At 45.7% G+C, this 20,946-nt stretch overlaps 1 protein-coding gene across 8 annotated transcripts in view; it reads left to right on the top strand.

The window, feature by feature from the left end:
* Positions 1-1,385: 1,385 nt before the first annotated feature.
* Positions 1,386-20,946, top strand: part of pcdh1b (protocadherin 1b) — a 198,812-nt gene continuing 179,251 nt past the window's right edge. For 2 of the 8 annotated variants that reach the window (XM_012824389.3, XM_031568882.2), the window contains exons 1-3: positions 1,386-2,026; positions 12,549-13,359; positions 16,343-18,535. In XM_012824389.3, the coding sequence (XP_012679843.2) occupies positions 12,556-13,359; positions 16,343-18,535 (2,997 nt within the window). In that variant the 5' untranslated portion in view covers positions 1,386-2,026; positions 12,549-12,555. The other 6 variants (XM_031568875.2, XM_031568879.2, XM_031568878.2 and 3 more) reach the window with 6 other exon arrangements.

Genomic DNA, 20,946 nt, shown 5'->3' with positions numbered 1-20,946 from the left:
GCAAAAAATGCATGATTGATGCACTGAATATCCACAGATAATTCAATACATGCACGACGGAACTGGCCCTTCATTGCAATTGATTTGCATTCTTGTAAATATTTAATGACTTGCACGGCTCATAGAGGTCAGTGAAGACAGACACCATAGTGTTTTGTTCTTTCATAATTTGACTTCACCTGGCATTCTCTGGCTAATGGAAGGGATAGTGAGGAAACTGGGCCAATGTTTCTTTTGTATGATTGTTATTTTATTAGTGTTTGGAGGTCAGACAAATATAACAGAAATACAAGAATGAAAGCCATATTCACCTTACAACACAAAACAACAATGTTATTACTGGCTGTAAAATACAATATTTATATAGATAGCTGTCTGTCTGTTGTATTACAGTCACTAACAACTTTAACTTCTCATGTTACCATACTCAAATGTGATAGACTATACAACTGTGGAGGGGAAATTGTTTTAATTTTATTTGACCTTTTCCAGTGTTGATAAACAATCTTCCTCTGCAATAAAATGTCAATACCAGTCGGATAAAAGGAGTATTGACAGCAGGGAAGGATATTGACCTGTGGTACCGACACGCTGAACTGTCCCACCTGGAAGTTTCTTTTTGCAGTTGAAATGTTCTTCTTATGACCTGCAGGTGTCGCTAAAAGAACAATGAACACTTCCTGCTGCGTCTTACGCGCGGAGAATGCTGAACTGGAGCGTAGTTTTTCACATCGTAAGACAGCGAGATATGCATTTATGGCAGCGTGAAAACACACGATGGTTATGTTTTGCTTAACATAATGGCCGTGTGTTTTGATCGTGTAGTGATGTGGCGCTACATAGTAGACGACTGACAGAAGCGTTTCAGTTCCGCAGAAAGACCGCGCATCACGTATATCACAGTGTATGTTAAAATTGAATGTTTACGCCCGGGTGACGATATTGATAGACCTGTAGACAATTGAATTTCTTTTTGTGTAATTCGATTATAAATTGAAAGGCACTGCTCGATAAACCATTCGAAATAAAAGGCCCGCTCATATAACCGCCACTGAAATAGTACGTGTCTTTATAATGAATAATCTCTCTGCTACGAGGAATAACAAGTATGGTCACATCAATCTCTTCAATTCTAAAGCAAGAACATTTTTAAGTAAAACATATCCTACTAACCAACCTAAAAATAAATAAATAATACATATTGTGTGAACGGTCATGTCGAGTGTAATTGCGTATAATATATTTATCTGTATACAGAAATTAACTCAGTTTTGTGGTGGGAAGTTTACATAGATGTGCGCTGTAGAGCTCCGCCTCCGAACTGTTTCTGAATGTGTGTCTGTATGAGAGAGAGAGAGAGAGAGAGGAGGAGAGAGAGAGAGAGTCGTTTGGGAATCACTTCACTCTCACATATTCCACAAGCCGTGCAGTCGCGCAAGGTGAGCTGTGGAAAGAGCCTATTCAAAGGAGCCCGCAATTGATGACTGATGTACATACGCAGGGATTTCATGGACATATAGCCGTATGAGAATTTGTATTATTTGATGTGTCCTACGGCACCCATTGGAGACCATAGTTGACGACAACAGCCTACATGGGGATGCTGTTGGTTTAGTTCGATGGTCGTGACAAATTTCGTTTATCAAGACAACGGAAGACCAAAGTCGTCAGGTTTGGGGTTCCTCTCGTAAGCAGGAGGAACGGAGGGAGCACCATAATCAGATGAGCGTCTATGCGTTTGGCCAAGTTGCTGAGCTCCCGCAACTGACGTGAGCGGCATTTCTGAACGTTACCGAGTCCAGCGGACAGCTCTGTCGCACTCGTGGAATTAGGAATAACTGTGGAACATTGAGCAAGTGGATTAAAAAAAAACGCCTATATTGTATTTTTTTCTTGAAATCTGGATCGTCAGCCGTGGGGGGTGTGAGGGCTGAAGTGGCTGCGTTTCGAAGCGGACAAGGAGCGCGGCTTCCAGCCCTACTCGACCTTTCGGGGCTGGATTACTGAGGAGTTATCGTCCGTTAAGGTACAAAGTTCACTGAAACATAAAAGTAACCTAAGAATAATGTCTTGCTTGAAATGCTCCATTGATTTTACCCAGTTAATTTATCTAAAAGATTTTCTACGGGTGGATAGCAGCCAATGAAAAATATGAAGTGCCAAGCGTATTTCTCCCAGTTTCTATCCATCGGTGTCTCTTCTCTCGCTCGCTCTCGTGTGTGTGTTGTATGTGTGTGTATGTGTATGTGAGAAAGATTCGGAGTGGGAGAGTGTATGTTCATCGATGCATAATGTGAAACAATTGTATAAAATGGCTCATTCCGTAGAACTTCGCCACCACAATGTGCCTTCCAGATCCACTGGAGAACAGGTGCAAAGAGATTCCCTTCTCGCCTCCATAGCCGCACACCAGCATCTACTGTTTTGGTTGAGAGGGTAGCGGATCGTTTGTTAACTTTATATTCAGTGTCCATCGACCTTATTAGGGCAGATATGAGATGTTTTCGCCTACACTACTGTCATCGATTTCCTTTTGAGAGACCGAAAGCTGGGGATCACGTATACCGTCTACCCTATCACAATTACATTCCCACTAGTCATAGAAAATCACTCTCTTTCGGTCCGCGTCTTACGCTAGGGAGTCCCGGACAGAGCTCGCTTCTTAAAGCTCAGTGGATGACATTCACATACATTTTTCGCACCATGTCAAAAGCCTACTTCGTGCCTATACACATCACAGACAAAAATGTTGATTAAATAGTCCAACTGAACCCCTCCGATCCACCTGAACATAAACGCAAATACACAAATATATAGGCTATATATAGTGAGAGAAAGAGTGTGTGTGGTGTGTGTATTTCTGTGATCTATCTATCTATATTTCACGTTTACCACCACCTGTAGCTTTTTCCGGTTGTGTGGAGACCCAGTTGTTCTGCGGTTGCTACTTTTAGTGCGTCGGTTTTGTTAAATACAAATATTTGTGATTTCCATACATATAAATGTATAGTTTAACAATTACAATGGCTATGCTTTTCGGCTATAGGGGAGGCAAAAGTATATCCCCGTGACGAGCGACAATGTGTCATTTAAGAGGAATCTGGTCTTTCTGGCCGTTCCCGTTCAAGTCTCCTGTGTGTGTGTGTGTGTGTGTGTGCGCGAAGCTGAGTCAAACCTGTTATTCAGGACTGCACTGAAGCTGCCAGAAACGCGCAGGAAACCGATCGCAATATCCCTTCTGCCCTTACGGGGATCCGGCCACCAACCGATCGCACTATCCCTTCAGCCCTTACGAGATCCGACCGTAACCGTATTGGTTTGCGGCGTCCTTAATTTGTGGACACCAGGCGGTATGGCGGATGTCAAATTTGTTCAGTGGATTACAAAATCTTGTCTCCCATATAGAAACATTTCCTGCCCTAGGTTAATTACCTTTTGTTTTGATGACATCGCTTATTCAAAGCCTGAATGATAGAGGCTGTAGGCTATTTTTTTTATGTCTAAATTATATATTGATTGATAATCTACTGTTTGACATGTGATAATGTGGGCAACGCAGCGACTACTGCCATAAACACAAACGGCAAAGTATATATATATTGATTGATAATCTACTGTTTGACATGTGATAATGTGGGCAACGCAGCGACTACTGCCATAAACACAAACGGCAAAGTACCCTAAAGAGGCGGAACATACGGAAGGCATTCTAAAAACATAAGTTATATTTAATTATTTGTAGCCTATATTTCGTAAGCTAAATGGCAAAAGGCCTATGCTCACGCCACGCACTCTTGCACATGTTGCCCACAAACTTAGATGGAAGATGGACAAAGTGAGAGACGGCGAGAGAGCAGAGGAGGGACGAGGGAAAGGGAGAAAATTGAGTGGGACATGTTGGACATTTCGAGCTTGTTGTCTTTTCCAGGCGAGCTGCCAAACCCCCCTTATTCCCTTACAAAATCATTTGCATGCCCGGTTTAGTAGGCTACAGTTACAATACGATCGATGAAAGCTGATTGTGCAATTAAAAAGGTTTTCTACTGAGTAAATGAGCAGGGTGTGTTTAATGATAGTTCTCATACATTGTAAAGTATTCACGGATTTAAGACAACGTGTTGCCTTTATACCTTTAGCATAGCCAACTTGGTCTGCATTGAAACACACATTACTCTCACCCACATTCAATAGAAGGAGCTAGACATGTCTGATGAGTGCTACATTGTAGTCCACTAATTGGCTAATTCAGTGAGGTTCAACCGTCGATGAGTCTGTTGCCACTGACCTCTTGAAAAGGCTCGCGAGTCCGCGAGGCGACAGGAGGTTACGGAGGGCAAATAATTATTTTTCAATTGCGGGAAAAAATAATCTCTAAAGACTGAGAAGGTAGGACTATGGTACACTGCTAAAATCGTTTTACGCCAGCATTTGCCTTGGAAGAGACAGGTTGTGTTCAGGATATTAACTGACTGTAGCGACCATGTTTCTGAGGCCTCTCTGGCTCTTTTACTATTAAACAGAAACAACTTGCCGAAGTTAGCGTGAAAGGATGTTTTCTAGGCTCTATTATGTTACAACGTGTATACTACAAAGGAGCTACACTTTCCACGAATATAACAGTGACTCAGAACAAAAATGTCTGTCTTTTGCCTCCGTGGGTTTACTGTCAGGAGCATGCAGGGCAATTTACCGTGCTAAATAGGATATTAGCAGTTTTCTCAGATAAAAAAAGAAACAACACGGAGGGTATTTATTTTAGCAATGCATTGACATAGGTGTGCCTATACAGACACCGATAACATGCATTTCAGAGCAAGCTTTGCGCTCCAAGCCTCCGTGCTTGTGATATTTTTTAAATCTTTGTTTTGAAAGCGGTCGTTACAATTCAGAAGACTTGTGAAACAACTTTTAACGACGCTACCCCAGACCATATGTATTTTATGTTTCAGTTTATGTTGCGGCCCACATAGTGATCTCTCATGGTCACTGCTTTTATTCTGAGCTAATCTCCGATCCTCTGGAACACTTGCTCTTATATAGGCCTACTGATTTGTCGAACTGTGACCGCTATCCTCTTTGAGATGGTCACGGTTAGATAAACAAATACCACGCTATTCCATGTGTGCAATAGTTCAATAGACCTAGTCTGTGTACAGTGCTGATCCATCTGTCTCCCATAGCTAATCCGCGGTTGTTTTTATACAAGAATGTGCTGCTCAGTTGACTGCGAAGCGTTGTAAGTAGGTAAGCTACAACCGTGCAAAACAATCTCGCTCCGATGGGAGCAACAGTGTGCCGTCTGTACGTTGTTCATTTTGCCATTATTTTAGATGACAGTCAAATTATGGAAGCCATCATTCCATGGTGCGAGTCCCTGAAGCTTGTTGGCCACGCGGGCATTTAGGCAGCATTAATTTAGAGCCATGTAAAAATGAGGGAGTTGTCAAGAATGTTTTTTGTTTTGTTTTGGTCAAATTATCTGATATTGCATCTCGTTATCATCTAGTAAGATATGTGTTTTGTGCGCTCCGTTGATTATACACTTCTTAATTGATATTTTTTTTAATCCTTGTTTATTTTGAGTTGAAGAATAAACCGAGACGCAGATCTGTCGTGACGGATATGATCATTTGATTATGACTTGATTTGGTTGTGGATATTAGTAGCCTGCTTTTCAGAGCGAAGTCAGATAGTTGCATAATCCAAAGATATAGCCTGACTAACATTCGTGACTTAACTCAGCTTGCCAGCTGACTGTATTTCCATTACACGTTCTGTGTACAATCTCAAAATGGTGGCATTATCTCCAAACGCTCCATTATCTCCCTCTGATGCTGTTCGTTACGCAGTCAAGTGTGGCACATGCGTTTACTAATGTAGTGGTATATGACTGATCTAATGATATATAAGCAGGGCAAGACAAGGCCTCAGAGATCAGCTGTTCACGCATCATGAAGGTCTTTCCAGTGTGAGCACGCTGAATGTGTGTCGCAGGGAGAGGGGAGACCGGCTGGGCCGCGGTGGCACATGCCTTCAGACCGTGGCGGCCCCAGCCCCAGTCCTGGCCCTGCAACAGTTCACTCTCTCTGAATGAGAGGGCAGACTAATCTCACCCAACACCGGCTGAATGAAATCATTAAAGTAATCCCCTGTGTTTGACGGGGGTGGGGGGGTTGCGGAGGTGTGTGTGTTTAGGGGAGACCGAGGGGTGTGTGTGTGTGTGTGTGTTTGGGAGGAGGGGTGTGTAGACCACCCATCCGGGAAAAGGTCTTTTGAATGTGACTGCTGAGACGGTCCAGTCAGGGAGAGCCAGGGTCAGGGTGACGGCAAGAATGGGGCGATTGTGGAGGACAGTGGCGCCGGTTGAGGCTAAAGGCGTGTGGCAGCGGCCCACTGTTGGGTGTGTGAGACCCGGGAAGAGCACCCAGCCCCGACCCCTGGTCCATCAAGCTTTTACTGGTGTGCCACTCACACTGATATAACTAAGACCTCGTGCACGACTCACTCTCATACGGATAGATAGATAGATAGATAGATAGATAGATAGATAGATAGACAGATAGATTTATTCGGGAATGGTTGGATAGACAGGGTCTGTCTTGTGTTTGGCACCTCATATTGTTGTGTCTTTGGGGCGTATCTCTGGCGCAGTGAGAATTGAAACATGTCGGTATTTTGAAACACGGTCGTGCACTTAGGCTGGTGTGGTTCATGGGCAGCCCTTCTCATCATTGACACACGCTCCCAGGGGAGCCTCTGCTAATGCGTAGGGTGTGTCACAGCCTTAGCAGCCTTCCAGACTGTGTGCATGACAAGTGATGATTGTGCACTGCTATCTCTGTTCTTCATTTGACTAATCTCTCTGTCTCGCTCTCTTTCGCTCTCTGCTCCTCAATAACTGGTTATAGTCGCATGAGATCATATGTTGTCTGATAAGTGTCATAAATGCAGCGCGGTCTGCAGGAAATTGCAGCAATAGCCCACATTCTCATATTTGAATAGGAGAGGTGTTTATCCCGAGGCTTTGAGCTGGAGCCTGTGGATCAGCTCTTACTCACGGCACTAAAATGTTCGCTGACACACTTTGGTCAGAGGAGCGAGTTATACATTAACCCGGTGCAGATGCTATCGGCCCAGGCGCTCAGAGCCAATCCTTCTCTTCGCTCACTCGCTCTCTCTCTCTCTCTCTCTCTCTCTCTCTTTCTTTCTTTCTCACTCTCTTCTCTTCCTCCCTCTTTCCCTCTCTCTCTCTCTCTGTTTCTCTCTTGCCTGAAATGTCACATGTTTGATTTAATTCTTTAATTACGGCAAATCCATTCGCTCTGACCATGGTCCACCGCGCAATCACTGGCGAATGCATGAAGGGCCGTGCGTTACTATGACGCGCCGTCTCCATGGTGAATTTCTGCCGGTTGGTCAGCGACATTTCACTCCCAGTCGGTTGGTGACGCAACTGTGTGTTTTTTTTTTTTTTCAAACATTCCACTGTACTTTGCCCTTTCGCAGTCAACTTGGTTGTTCTCTTTGAACTGCGATAGGAAGGGGTAAGGAACCAGACTTCTAATTCCATTACCTCTGCGGTCTCTTTTTCCCTTTTCCTGCTAAGTTAAGTCTAACCAACTAACTTAAGTCGAGGCGTCTGACTTACAAAGGGTATTTTAAAGATTTATTTTTTTGGGCTTTTGTGCCTTTAATCGATAGTGCAGTGAAGACTGGGACAGGAAATGAGAGGGAGAAGAGCTGGGGAGTGCACAGGAGAAATGACGTCGGGCCGGATTCGAACCCGTGTCCTCCATGGGCGTCAAGCCCGAATGTGGTCGGGGCTACTGCTTGCGCCACAGTGCCCCCCACAAAGGGTATTTTATAGGGGGAATTGGATATGTCCTTGTGAATAAGATGATTAGCTTGCCATAGGTTCCAGTCACAAAGACGGAAATACATTCATACGCTGATTGTGTGGAGAGTCAGCAGGGGGGGGGGGGGGGGGGCTTCAGAATGGTAATTAGCCTGTTAAGCCAGTTAACCTCCCCCAGAGCACAAAGGCCTCCTCGAGAGGCATACACACAGACAGACAGAGGGACAGAGAGAAAGGATGGAGAGAGAGAAAAGGCTAATGTCTGACAGACAGGAAGGACACAGAAAGAGGCAACAAGCAGCATATGCTGCAAGGGAAATGGGATTTTGTAGATTTGAGGGTTGGTTAGAGTGGGGAATGCAGAATCCAGGTGTCCATCTATCTCACTCTCTCTCTCTCCCCCCCCTCTCTCTCTATCCATCTCTTTCTTCTGTAAGGCCTTAGTTAAATCTAGAGTTACAGTACAGTTTTTTTTTTCAACTTTCCAACATCTTCTTTTTCATGCAATCGGTGTTCAGACCTCTTTTCAGTCACTGATGACCGGTTACACTTTTCTGGTGTCCTTGATCCACATGATGAATCCCTTTAGCTCTCAATAAGGGATTTTAAAAGTCAAAGTCTCTCTCTCTCTCTCTCTATCTCTCACTCTCTCTCTATCTCTCTCCCTCTCTCTTTCTTATTTTCTATCACTCTCTATCTGTCTTTCTGAAATAACCCAAACTCTCAACACAGCCCATAAAGAGGCCAGGGAAACCATAGCTTGAGTGGCGAGCAATCCTGGGGATTATGTCAGACTCGTAAATACCGCTCTCTCCGTCTCTCAATCCATCTCCCTCTCCTTCACCCATACCTGCTCTCAGACTCACTGTTCCATCTGTCAGCTGCCTGAGGGAGGCGGGAAGCTGCTGTCGATTTAAAGTCAAACCCACCGGGCTATAAAACCAACCGCTCAGCCAATGGCTGTAGATCATCAAAGCACTTGAAAAAGAAAGAAAAGAGATCTGGAGGGAGAGAGAGAGAGAAAGAAAATGAGAAAGAATTGTTATTGAAATATGCCCCACTCTGTGTTGTGTAGCATACCTGCACTCGATGGGAAGCCTGTGTGTGTGTGTGTGTGTGTGTGTGTGTGTGTGTGTGTGTGTGTGTGTGTGGCTCTGAAAGCAGAGCCATGCCAGGTGCCAGATGCCCGTTTCCCTCCCTTGAGCCTCCAGTGTCTTGTAAATGTTGGCGTCGTTAAAGATGTGCCACTCTGGATCACTGGGATGTGTCATTTCCATCACAATGGGCCACAGTCCTGCCAAGGCTGCAATCTTGACCACCAGGATATCACACACTTAAAAAGACAGGGACACACACACACACACACAGACACACAGAGAGAGAGAGAGAGAGACAGGGGGATTAAATAAACACACATTTAAAGCTTTTTTTTTTTGCTACACTCTTCCCAAACTGGCCCTTTGCTCTTGTCCTCTGATTGTATATTTGCACACACACACTCTCTCACTCTCTCACATACACACACACAACACACACACACACACACACACACACACACACTGTTGCTTATACATTTTTCCTCTTATACTCACACACTTCCACAGCAACATATGTATTAGTTATTTAGGACCCACCCCCAAAGTTCTCATGCATTTGTAGTTTAGTGACACATGTTGCACACACACACACACACACACACTTTTACAGCGTGCTGAGAATGTTTCCTTGCGAGTAGAGTGTGGGAAAGGATGTGCTGAACACGGCGGCCTCCCTCTGGTCCATCAGGGCTGTTTTTCCCAGCTCAGTGTGAGCGCTGCAAAGAGGGACCAAGGACCCCGGGGACCCAAAGGTCACCAGTGGAGAGGTCTCTCCCATCCGTAGAATTCAGCACTGAAGTACAACAACTCAACCACACAGGCAAATCTTTTAACCCCTTAGAGCTCCCACTGGTCTTGTACTGTACTATTTGTCCAGCCCGAAGGCACTCCTCACCCTTCCTTCCCCTTCACTGAACTATCTCTCTCTCTCTCTCTCTCTCTCTCTCTCAATCTCTTTATCTCTCTTAGATGCATATTTATATGTATACTTTATACTTAAACGGTGTCTGGCTTGTGTTTTTTATATTCTCTCCAGTAGCTCAGTCCTGTTAAATGAAAATAAAGAGGTGCGTTGCCCTGCCAGGTCAGTCACTCAGACGTCTGGGGGTGACCTGGTTTCTGCTCCCTCTGCCTCCCCCTGCCTCCCAGGCCTGTGTGAAATGCCAACGCCGGCGTCTGACCCCTGGGAGGCATGGAAACGGCGGCAGTTGAGTGTGGAGGCATTCCCACATCTTCCTCAAACCCCGTGTTTTTCTTTCTTCATTTTTTTTTTTTTTTTTACCACGCAGCATTTAATTAGCCCTCTCTTGCAGAAGTGTGTCATTGGCGGCTGTCTCGACAGATCCCGAATTAGAGCGCAGGAGTAATGAGAAGTGAGAATTCTCATCTCTCTCTCTCTCACTCTGTCTCTTTCTTCTCTCTCTCTCTCTCTGTTTCTCTCTCTCTCCTCTCTCTCTCTCTGTTTCTCTCTCTCTCTGTTTCTCCCGTCGTCAGGCTGGCGTTGCGAGATCACATCTCCACCTCCATCCATCTTTCTCTCATTAGCACTCTGAGCTCGCTGCTCTACACACGCTGCTCTACACACGCTGCTCTACACACTCCTCCATGTGGGCGTTCCTTTGTGTGCAGTGTTTGCTCACATTTCTATGAGCGAGTGAGTGTGTTTGTGTGTGCGCGCGCTTGAACACACAGGAGTGTGTACCTAATCTTGTATATTTTGTCTTCAATTTATGAACACCTATGTCTCTCAGGGTGTCTTCATGTGAGTTTTAAGCAGTATGGGTTTTTATGTGTGTTTAGTGCCGCTTGCATTGCATGTGTGGTCTCTATGTGTGAGATAACATTTTTATGTGGCGTGGTTTTTAAGTTTGCTTTTTTCTGTTGTCATATTCTGTATACGGCATGCGGACAGCACTCTAAATGAAGGCCAATCCTCCCCTTGCCTGGCCTGTCCAGACTAGCCGCTGCTCTGGGTGTATTTAATTCCTGTTGTTTGTTTGTTTGTTTGTTTGGTTCTGGGTCTGTTGCTCTCTTAGCTGCATTGTGTGGATCGGGTCAGGTCAGCGTAGGGGTGAGGATCCGGATCTTTCTCTACTGGATGCTAACGTCTCAGGCAAGAGTGGATCCCACACGATTGGAGCTGTGGACATTGGCTTTGGACCTATACTCTGCACAATGTTAATAAAGTTTAATCTAATCTTACCTAATCAAAGTACGGACGTCACACTCTTGCTGCACTTGCTGAGATGGGTAATGTAGCAGTTTGGTCTGTGCAATGGCTTTCAAGATAGCACCTCCCCAAAAACACACACTTCATCCCACCCTGTGTATCAGTGGGGGTGATGTTGCAGTGAACAAGGGCCTGTGTGAATAGTGATGAGCTGAAGCAGCCTATGGCAGAATAAGAATAGCAGCGATATTTCATTTTAGGGAGGAAATGTGTGATTGTGCGTGTGTGTGTAAGAGAGAGAGAGAGAGAGAGAGAGAATGTCATTGTGCGTGTGTGTGTAAGAGAGAGAGAGAGTGTGATTGTGCGTGTGTGTGTGTGAGAGAGAGAGGTAGAGAGAGAAGAAGCAGAAGCCTGTCTCATCCAGTTCTTATTTATCATCATGTTTTACCAGCTACCTCCACTCTTTCTGTTCCTCTCCCACTCACAACTCTCTCACCCTCACCTCCATCCGTCTCTCCCTCCCTCTCAATTTCTTTTTTTTTACCTGGTGATATGTGTTTATGTACTTGATGCTCCTTTACTATACACACACACACACACACACACACACACACACACACACACACACACACCCACACACTCTCTCTCTCTCCCTTTATCTGTTTTTCTCTGTTAACCTGGTGATATGTGTTTATGTACTTGGTGCTCCTGTACTATGATGTGATTGTAGTTGGGGTACGGCTGTAAAGCAGCCCTTTTAGGAGTCCTTGATCCATGTGACGCTTCAATTAAGGGGTTTTACGTCAAACGTTCAACGTCTAGATGTATAGAAGCCACATTATCCACATTATGACAAGATCTTAATTAACCTTAACATTAACATTAACAAAACACACACTTTAGCTCAAAGCACCATGGAGTCAAGATCAGGATGTTGAGTTTGGTATTGGTATCGTAACACAAATAAAGGCAGTTTGCCACAGATGCTATCAGAGCCAGTGAACTATTGGCTGTTTTCATGTCGTCTTGGCTCTGATGACGCCCTTAGATTGGTGTTGTATTGAGCGCTTATCATCCGAATGGTGCTTTTAGTCCTCCATAGTGCTGCCTGGCAGTGTTACAAGTCAACAGCGGTTTTTATAGACGGGGGCTAGCATGAACTCGGTGAAATGAAGGCCAAGCATCAGCAATTGTTTCTGACACATTTAGAGCCTCGCAAGAGGGGAGTTTACAATAAGAGAGAATAGATCAGTCATAAATCCTGAAGTATCACCCGCTCTAAATACCACGTCAGCCTCCCGTTTAAAGGGTTTCTCGGCACGGCCGGGGACTTTTTGTGAGAAGTGTCTGCTGACAGGAGAACGCATCTCATCTCGTTTGTTAATTTGTTTTGTCTTGTGTGTGTTTCTTTCTCTTTCATCAGCAGCAGACCGATGATGTCTCAGCGACGGGGCGCCACGTTGGCATGGCTGGTGCTGCTGCTGGTCTCGTTCGGCTCCAGTGTGGGAGGCATTAAGTACCAGTTGGTCGAGGAGAAGCCGCCCAACATGCTGATCGGCAGCTTGGCAGCAGACCAGGGGCTGCCCGATACGGGTCACCTCTACAAGCTGGAGGTAGGCAGCCCTTACCTGCGCGTGGACGGAAAGACCGGAGACATCTACACCACCGAGGTCCCCATCGACAGGGAAAACCTGAAGGAGTGCCGTTATCTGTTTGAGGGTGATCCCTGTTACCTGGAGTTCGAGGTGTCCATCACTGACCTCATCAAAGGCCAGTCTCCCCGTCTGATAGAGGGGCGCATCGAGATCATGGACCTGAATGACAACACGCCGCAGTTTTCCTCACCCATCCTGTCGCTGTCCATCCCAGAAAATACGCACGTGGGCACGCTCTTCCCCATCCCCATGGCGACCGACAAGGACTCGGGGACAAATGGCATCGCCGACTACTCGCTGACCGCGCCATCGGACGCCGACAGCCTCTTCAGCTTGCAGGTGGCGATGGACACAGAGGAGACGCTGCCGCAGCTCATCGTGATTGGCAACCTGGATCGCGAGGCGCGCGACTCCTACGACCTCAGCCTCAAGGTGGTGGACGGAGGCACGCCGCCCCGCTATAGCAGTGCCCTGCTGCGCGTCACTGTCACCGACGTCAACGACAACCCGCCCAGGTTTGAGAGGTCCCACTACGAGGCAGAGCTGCTGGAGAACAGCCCCACAGGTCACTCCGTGTTACAGGTAAGGTGAACCGATGGTCTGATGTAGGGGAGGGGAGAAATTGGAAAAGTTCATATTCATTACGGTCCCTTTTGTAAAAAAATGGAGATGAACAACAAAAACACATCTCATGATGAAGTACTCATGATTATGTTTTACTCTGACACCTACTATCTTTTTGTTCAGCTCAGAACACGTGCATTATTTGCATTGTAATAAATGTCTACATGTGTCCATATAAGAATGTTGGATTCCTGCCAACAGGATTCCAAGCTTAGCTTTTAGGTGATGCTGGTGAATTGTTCACGCAAATATCTATTCCAGTTAAACAAGATAACAATTTATGGTTCCAGCTGATGAGAAGGACATGTTTGAAGTTCGCACCAGCTATGGTGGAAAAAAAACAGGACAGACAGCCTTATGTTTGAGACCAGGAACTGCGACAGTAGTCTGTCAAAATGTCTGCCACGTATCCAATCTGTCATGAAAAGCCAATGAAGGCCTCAAGCCTGGCGTCCTGTATTATCACAATTTAGAATTGAACAAAGAATGCTCTGTGAAGAGCTGTGCATGCTCCTGAAACGGCATATTGTTCGAGCGTGCTCCCTGTTCAGGTATTCTCTGCACAATGAGAGGCTCTGGCAGACCGTCTGAGAAAAAGGGATTGTTAGAGGAACCGGGAGAGAGAGGGCCTGTCTGACTGCAGCTGCAGAGAAGCACTTGAAAGCACACCCTCACTAACGCACAAGCACCCTCACAGAATGAGGACCCTGCTTTACTGCTATAACCCTGGATCGTAGCGTTAATGACGGAGTAAAGGTTAACGAAACGAGCTCGCTAACCCGTATTTTCACAAGGCATTGATTCATTTTGTCTGTCAAATTCCAGATTGCTTTAAGCACAAGCTTTGTACGTGAATGTGTGAATGACATATTGAGTTGCCACACAAACACTGGCTTTGCTGTGCGGCTGGAAATTTGCCAAATGCCAGCCGAGGCAAGTGTCCAGGCATAAAATTGTTTTAAAGACTGTTAATCTCCTAGTCAACAATTAATCCATGCGCCCAAGTTGGTTTCTAAGAGTGTGTCAAACGTTTCTATTTATTTATTTTCTCTTTTTTCTCACAGCCTCCTCTTTCTAATAAGCTTTCACAGGGAGCAGATGCGAGCGAGCAGTGTTATGAAAATTGCCTCATTTTATGAGTTTAGAGGACTAGAAGTGGCAATCAAGTATTTTCTGGCCCCCGTACTGGAATGCTCTTCAAACGCACATTTAGTGAAATGAATTTACCAATTTGTGTGGCGCATGAAAGGGGAATGAGTCACATAGAAAAATAATAACATAATCCCCGTCTTATGATTGACTCAGATTAAAGCCGATCTCCGTAATGCAGAGGGGGTTAGTTATTTCCCTTATGGTAGTTTGCGGAGAGTGCGGTGCGGGGAGCATAGCCAGAGGAAACACGACATGTCTAACGAGGAATGTCACTTGCAGCTGTCGGAGGCCAAGAGCGTTAGTAAAGATATGGAACAGTCTTGTAATCTTCTTTACCGACATTAAAGGTTATGGACATTGAAGGTTATTTAAAGGATTTATTCTCCACAGGGGAAAATGTAACCAACGCCAATATTATCTCAGCTTTCCAACATTTTTTTCATTTATGAAGTGGTGTTTGATTCTTCTAGAAGTGGTGGGGAAAAAAGATATTCTCACAAGGAAGTGAGAGGGGATAGGCAGCCTTTTATTTCTCTGGGAGGCTCAGCTCATTTATTAATTACCCCAATGCAATCCTGGGATGAGCTTCCTCACTTTAGAAGTCTTATTTTTGGCAGGGATGCCTAAGTAGGGGTGTAATGGTACGCATATTCGTCCCACACCATTCGGTATAGGATGTTCGGTTCGGTATGAGACTTTCTTGGCTCAGTAACTTCTTGAGTGTGTGTTTCAACCGGAAAAAATGATTGAGTGTGTTCTTCAACTGGAAAGTTTTGGCAGTGTACCGAATCAATCAAACTCAATGAACAACAATTTGTGTCCATATGTATGCCGACATTGTTTAACTGAAGTCAGATATGTCTGTGGATACAGATTACCGATTTCATTAATAACGGCACAACCCGGAAGTGTTGATTAGCGGAACAAGACAAAAGCAGACTCTTTCTCCAATTCCTTTTCCCCACAGTGTTCAGGCAACCTCCCACTGCAAATTCAGACCATGCCATAACTAATGCTAAAGAGTATTTTTTGCTTTGGATACATGACCATACTCGGTCGTAGAAAATACAGAATTAAAGCATATGGTCAAAGTGCTTGAGCCCCCCTACAACGTGCCTTGATGTGTGCATTTTACTCAGTCCGTTGTGCTTGCCCTGTATAAACAAGTGCAAGTGGCAGTTCAGGAATTATCAACAGGTCAGGGTCTTATAATGGAGCATTACTGACATTTGTGTTATATTTTTTGTTAATTTTTTCTTAACGACAAAATGCCAGTATTTGGCGGTGCCTTAACAGTTACAGTAAGAATTATGGCCAACATTAAATATCGAAAATGTACTGAATCATGACCCCTGGGTACATAGCCGGGGTACATAGCGATCGGTGTCCCTAAAACCAAGGTACATACCGAACCGTGAATTTTGTGTACTGTTACACCCCTATTGTACTAAGTGTGGGCCAGTGACATCCATTGCCTGTGCATCGCTGTCATTTGTTTCAATCCTCCTCTAATGGCCCCGTTTGAACAAATGTTTTATAATAATGTGAGGAACTGATTAACGTTCAGCCCCATTTCTCCCATGGCTGTTAATGGAGTGTGCGACAATCATTAGTATTGTGTTTAAACTGGCCAAATCTTAGCAGACAGCAGTAACAGTGGTCCAGTGATAAAATGCTGTTTTTCTTGCATGTGATTTACTGGGTCATGCTGGAAAGCAAAGGTTTAGGTTTGGTGCGGCGTTGTATGCCTGTGCTTGCCATGTACTAAGCTGTATTGTGTGTCTTTCAGGTGAAGGCCAATGACTCTGACATGGGTCCCAATGGAGAAGTGACCTACAGCCTGCACCAGGCCTCGGCTCTCGTGCAGAGGCTTCTCAACATCGACAGGAACAGTGGCATCATTTACGTCAAGGGCCTGGTGGACAGAGAGGAGGTGGGTGTCCTGAAGTTCTACGTCTTGGCGAAGGACAATGGCCCACCGGTCAAGAGTTCCAAGGTCCAGGTGACCATCACCGTGAAGGACCAGAACGACAACGCACCCACCATCACCATCCGTGGTATTGGCCTGGTGACCCACGACGACGGCGTGGCCAACATTTCGGAGGACACGCCCGTTGGCACCCCGGTGGCGCTGGTGGAGGTGTCGGACCACGACGAGGGGGAGAACGCCATCGTGACCTGCGTGGTGGCGGGGGACGTGCCTTTCCAGTTGACACGAGCCAGCGATTCGGCCAATGAGAAAAAGAGAAAGTACTTCCTTCAGACAACAACGCTGCTGGACTACGAGCGCATCAAGGAATACAGGATTGAGATTGTGGGTGTCGACTCAGGCAATCCAGCTCTGTCAAGCACAAACTCACTGAAAGTCCAAGTCACAGACATCAACGACAATGCTCCGATCTTCTCCCCTTCCCTGTATGAAGTCGATTTCGCAGAGGAGAACCAACCTGGTGATAGAGTTCTGGATGTAGTTGCAACTGATGCAGATAGTGGCACCAATGCCGAACTCACTTACAGCATAGTCATGGACCAGTCCATCAAAGGGCTATTTGAGATCAATGCCAACACTGGTGAAGTCCGCGTTCTGAACCAACTTGACCGCGAGCACCAAGAACAGTACCAGTTCCACGTTGCTGCATCGGACAAAGGTGTCCCAAGCCAACGGGGTACAGCCACTGTTGTGGTCCGAGTACTGGACCGCAATGACAACGACCCCAAATTCATGCTGAGTGGATACAGCTTCTCTGTCCTCGAAAACATGCCCCCGCTCAGTCCTGTCGGCATGGTGACAGTCATCGATGCAGACAAGGGGGAAAATGCTCAAGTGAGTTTGTCGGTGGAGCCGGACAATGGGAAGTTTATCATCCAAAATGGAACGGGCACCATCTTGTCCAGCATCTCCTTTGACCGGGAGAAGGAGTGCACCTACACGTTCCGGCTGAAGGCGGTAGATGGTGGCGACCCGCCACGCTCCTCCTACGTCGGCGTCACCATTAACGTTCTGGACGAGAACGACAACGCCCCTTACGTCACCAAACCCTCCAACTCCTCGTACAAGTTCCTTCCTCCTCTCACCAGCCCTGAGACTCATGTCGAAAGGGTCGAGGCCGAGGACATCGACACAGGGCCCAACGCAGAGCTCCAGTACAACATCGTCGGTGGCAATCCTCACGGCCTGTTCCGTATCTCCCCCAACGACGGCGAGATCACGCTGACCAAAGAGTTCACACGCAAACACAACGGCCTTCACCGTCTTGTGGTGCGCGTCAGCGACATGGGCAAGCCTTCACGCCACACCACCGCCCTCGTTCACATCTTTGTGAACGAGACCATCGGGAACGTCACCTTAGTGGAGTCCCTCGTGGGCCACAGCCTGTACACCCCACTGGACACAGACATTGCCGGCGACCCCCACGAGTATCTGCGCATTCAGCAAAGCAACATTGTGTACGGCAGCCTGGCAGGCCTGGCCGGGGTCATCCTGGTCATCGTGGTGGTGGTGGTCATCAGGCATCGGCTCCAGAAGGAGGCCAAAAGTGGCTACCAAGCGGGGAAGAAGGAGAGCAAAGACCTCTACGCCCCCAAACAGGGCCCAAAGAGCGGTAAGAGCGGCAAAAAGGGGAAGAAGCACAAGGCCCCCAAGCCCGCCAAGCCCATAGAAGAGGACGAGGAGGCCAGCCTTCAGAAGGGTATGAAATTCAACCTCATGAATGAAAGTGTCAATGAAAGCCCTAAGATCCACCTGCAGCTCAACTACCCCCCGGGCAGCCCAGACCTGGGCAGGCACTACCGCTCCAACTCCCCCCTGCCCTCCATCCAGCTTCAGCCGCAGTCCCCTTCGGCCTCCAAGAAGCACCAGGCCGTGCAGGAACTCCCGGCCACCAACACCTTTGTGGGAACGGGAGACAACAGCTCTACAGGCTCGGACCAGTATTCGGATTACAGGATTACGGCCAACCCACCGAAATACAGCAACAAACAGGTAGGCGAATACTACATAAGCGCGCCACGGTACAACGGAAACATAATCTGGAGCGACGAGGTTTGGTAGAGAATCGGACTGAATGTATATGAAAAGAAAATTTATATATAAATCACAAGAAGCCAAAGTTGCACTGAATCCCAGCTGAATGAGCATGCCACTGTTTAGCACAGTAGGACAGTTTTGCCATAGCGATATCTGGTTTGTGTTTTGTTTTGTTTTATTTTACTGTTTATTTTCATAGTTTTGTGTTTCACCTTTTGATAAGGATACACTTTTATAATTTATGTTCAAATAACTATCTGGGTTTAAGTGAAGGATCTGACACATTATTTTGTTCCATTTGTTTTGTTCTGCTTTGTGTTCTGAAAAGATCAGTCAAATTTGTAAATCAGCATATACCAACATGCTCAAAGGCCTACATTCATAGTCATCATGAAAGAGTGTGTTGTTGGCAGGACATTTTTCAATTCATGTTTCTTCTTTCATGTCATGAATACATGCCTTACTCTGAAAAGAAGTGTTCCCCTTCAGTAGAGCATTTTGTAGGTATAAGGGTAATTTGGCAAAGGCCACTTTTCTTACCACTGGTTTGTCTTCTGTTGAGACTACGGAGTCATTTGCCACTATTGCTCCATGCTGGGTTTGGATTCGATCAGGGCAGCACTGTTAAACACAAAATGAGAAGAAAGAAAAACACATTCGGGGGTGTGAGGCTCCTAGGTTTTCTCCTATGTTCGAGCTGGACCACAACGCACACCCCATCAGGCCTTTGAAAAACGACTTTAATTACTCCGCTCCCGTCTTGGCGGAGCTTAAGTAAATTGTTTGCACAGATTAATGGCAGGTAATATGCCCCCGCCGCTCCCCCTCCTCTGCTGCATAGACTGTGAGTGCCTTGCTTTATTTAACGTGCATACGAGGGGTCGTTAAACGTATGCCCATAACGAGCTTTCCATGTCGGTGCGTTACGGGGACAGTTATGAGTTATGGAGTCCAGCAAGGCGTGATTTACAGTTTGTCACATACCTCTGAAAGGAGAACAAGTGAGAAGGGAGGAAACAAATAAGCATCCGTGGCTTATGGTGCTTCGCTGCAGTAACGCTCATAGAAAGCCAAAAAAGAAGTATCACTGTTGTTCTTATTAATGTGAACTCATTTTGAGAGTTTGGATGACAATCGTGTTGAGAGGTGAATGGGTGATGTTTTAATCGAAATGTACATATTGTTTGTGAATATAATTTTATGTTTGTTGATGTTTGTTGTCATTGTAGTTGTTTTCTTGCCCCTCATCATTTTGTTGTTGTTGTTGGCAGCACCTGTTGTTTTTTTACACTGGTTACACAGAAGGTCGCACCAGTAGCTAAATATTTCACAATGAAGGATTACTATTACTCTCTGCTGTGGCATTCAATACTATATACAATGTACATACAGACATACAGAAACCATGATAATTGCGACCTAGCTGCTTAAAGAGAATTTAACTACGTTTAAAGCTGCAGTTATATCCCTCCTAATTTTGGTTTCCACACACGATGTGTATTTTATTTTATTTTTTTCCTTTCTGTGGTATTGCTAATTTCAAATCTGTTGTATCATGACCATTTTTTTGTACAAAGTTTCTTTTTTTTCTAATACCGAAAGCAAATTTATTTCAATAAAAAAACAATCTGAAAATACTGCAAAATCATCTTTGGTTGTGAGCTCATGGCATCAGTATTGTCACAGTGAATTGAGTTGTGGGATTTAATCCACCATGGGGACATGAAATGTTAAGGTACAGTATTCCATTTTCATTCGCTCATCTGCTCTCTGTGTGAGGCATTGACTGCTTCACAAAACACTAAAAATTCAAGCATGACTTTGGTTTTGGGGAGGGATTTACTAACATTCATGACACACCACTCCGCCGAGAAATCTCGCCAGCTTGCTCCTCACTTCACCCATAGAGATCACTCAGGCAGGCGCAATGGCTTGGATAAGTGCTAGCAATGGAGGCTACTCACAGACGTCTCTAAGCACATCATTATGTAATGCTGGTCCTACAACGCTGGAGACATTTACACAGCTAACATTGAAGTCTACTTTTCATTAGTATCCGTCTGTTTGATTCCCCTCTTCCTCCCAATGACAATAACGCTCTATCAGAAACACAAAAGCCTTAATCGGCCCCCCTCTCTCCCAACCCTGTTTGCTAAATTCTTTCGCTACATCTGTGGAATCTCGCACGGAAATAGAAAAGAGGCCCTTGAAACAAAAGTTAACAAGACATTACGCCATGTCTCTGTGCCCGGGGAGCGCATTAGCGTTCTGTGTGCTCATTCATGTCAAACGAGGCCCGAAATTACAGCTGCATTCCTAAAGGAATTAACAGAGGTTCCTCCCCAGCAGGTCTTAGCAGTTGGCCC

This window comes from Clupea harengus, chromosome 6 (assembly GCF_900700415.2).
Source record: "Clupea harengus chromosome 6, Ch_v2.0.2, whole genome shotgun sequence".
NCBI lineage: Eukaryota > Metazoa > Chordata > Actinopteri > Clupeiformes > Clupeidae > Clupea > Clupea harengus.
Note: the sequence above shows the minus strand (reverse complement) of the source record. Positions and strands in the feature narration are given on the sequence as shown.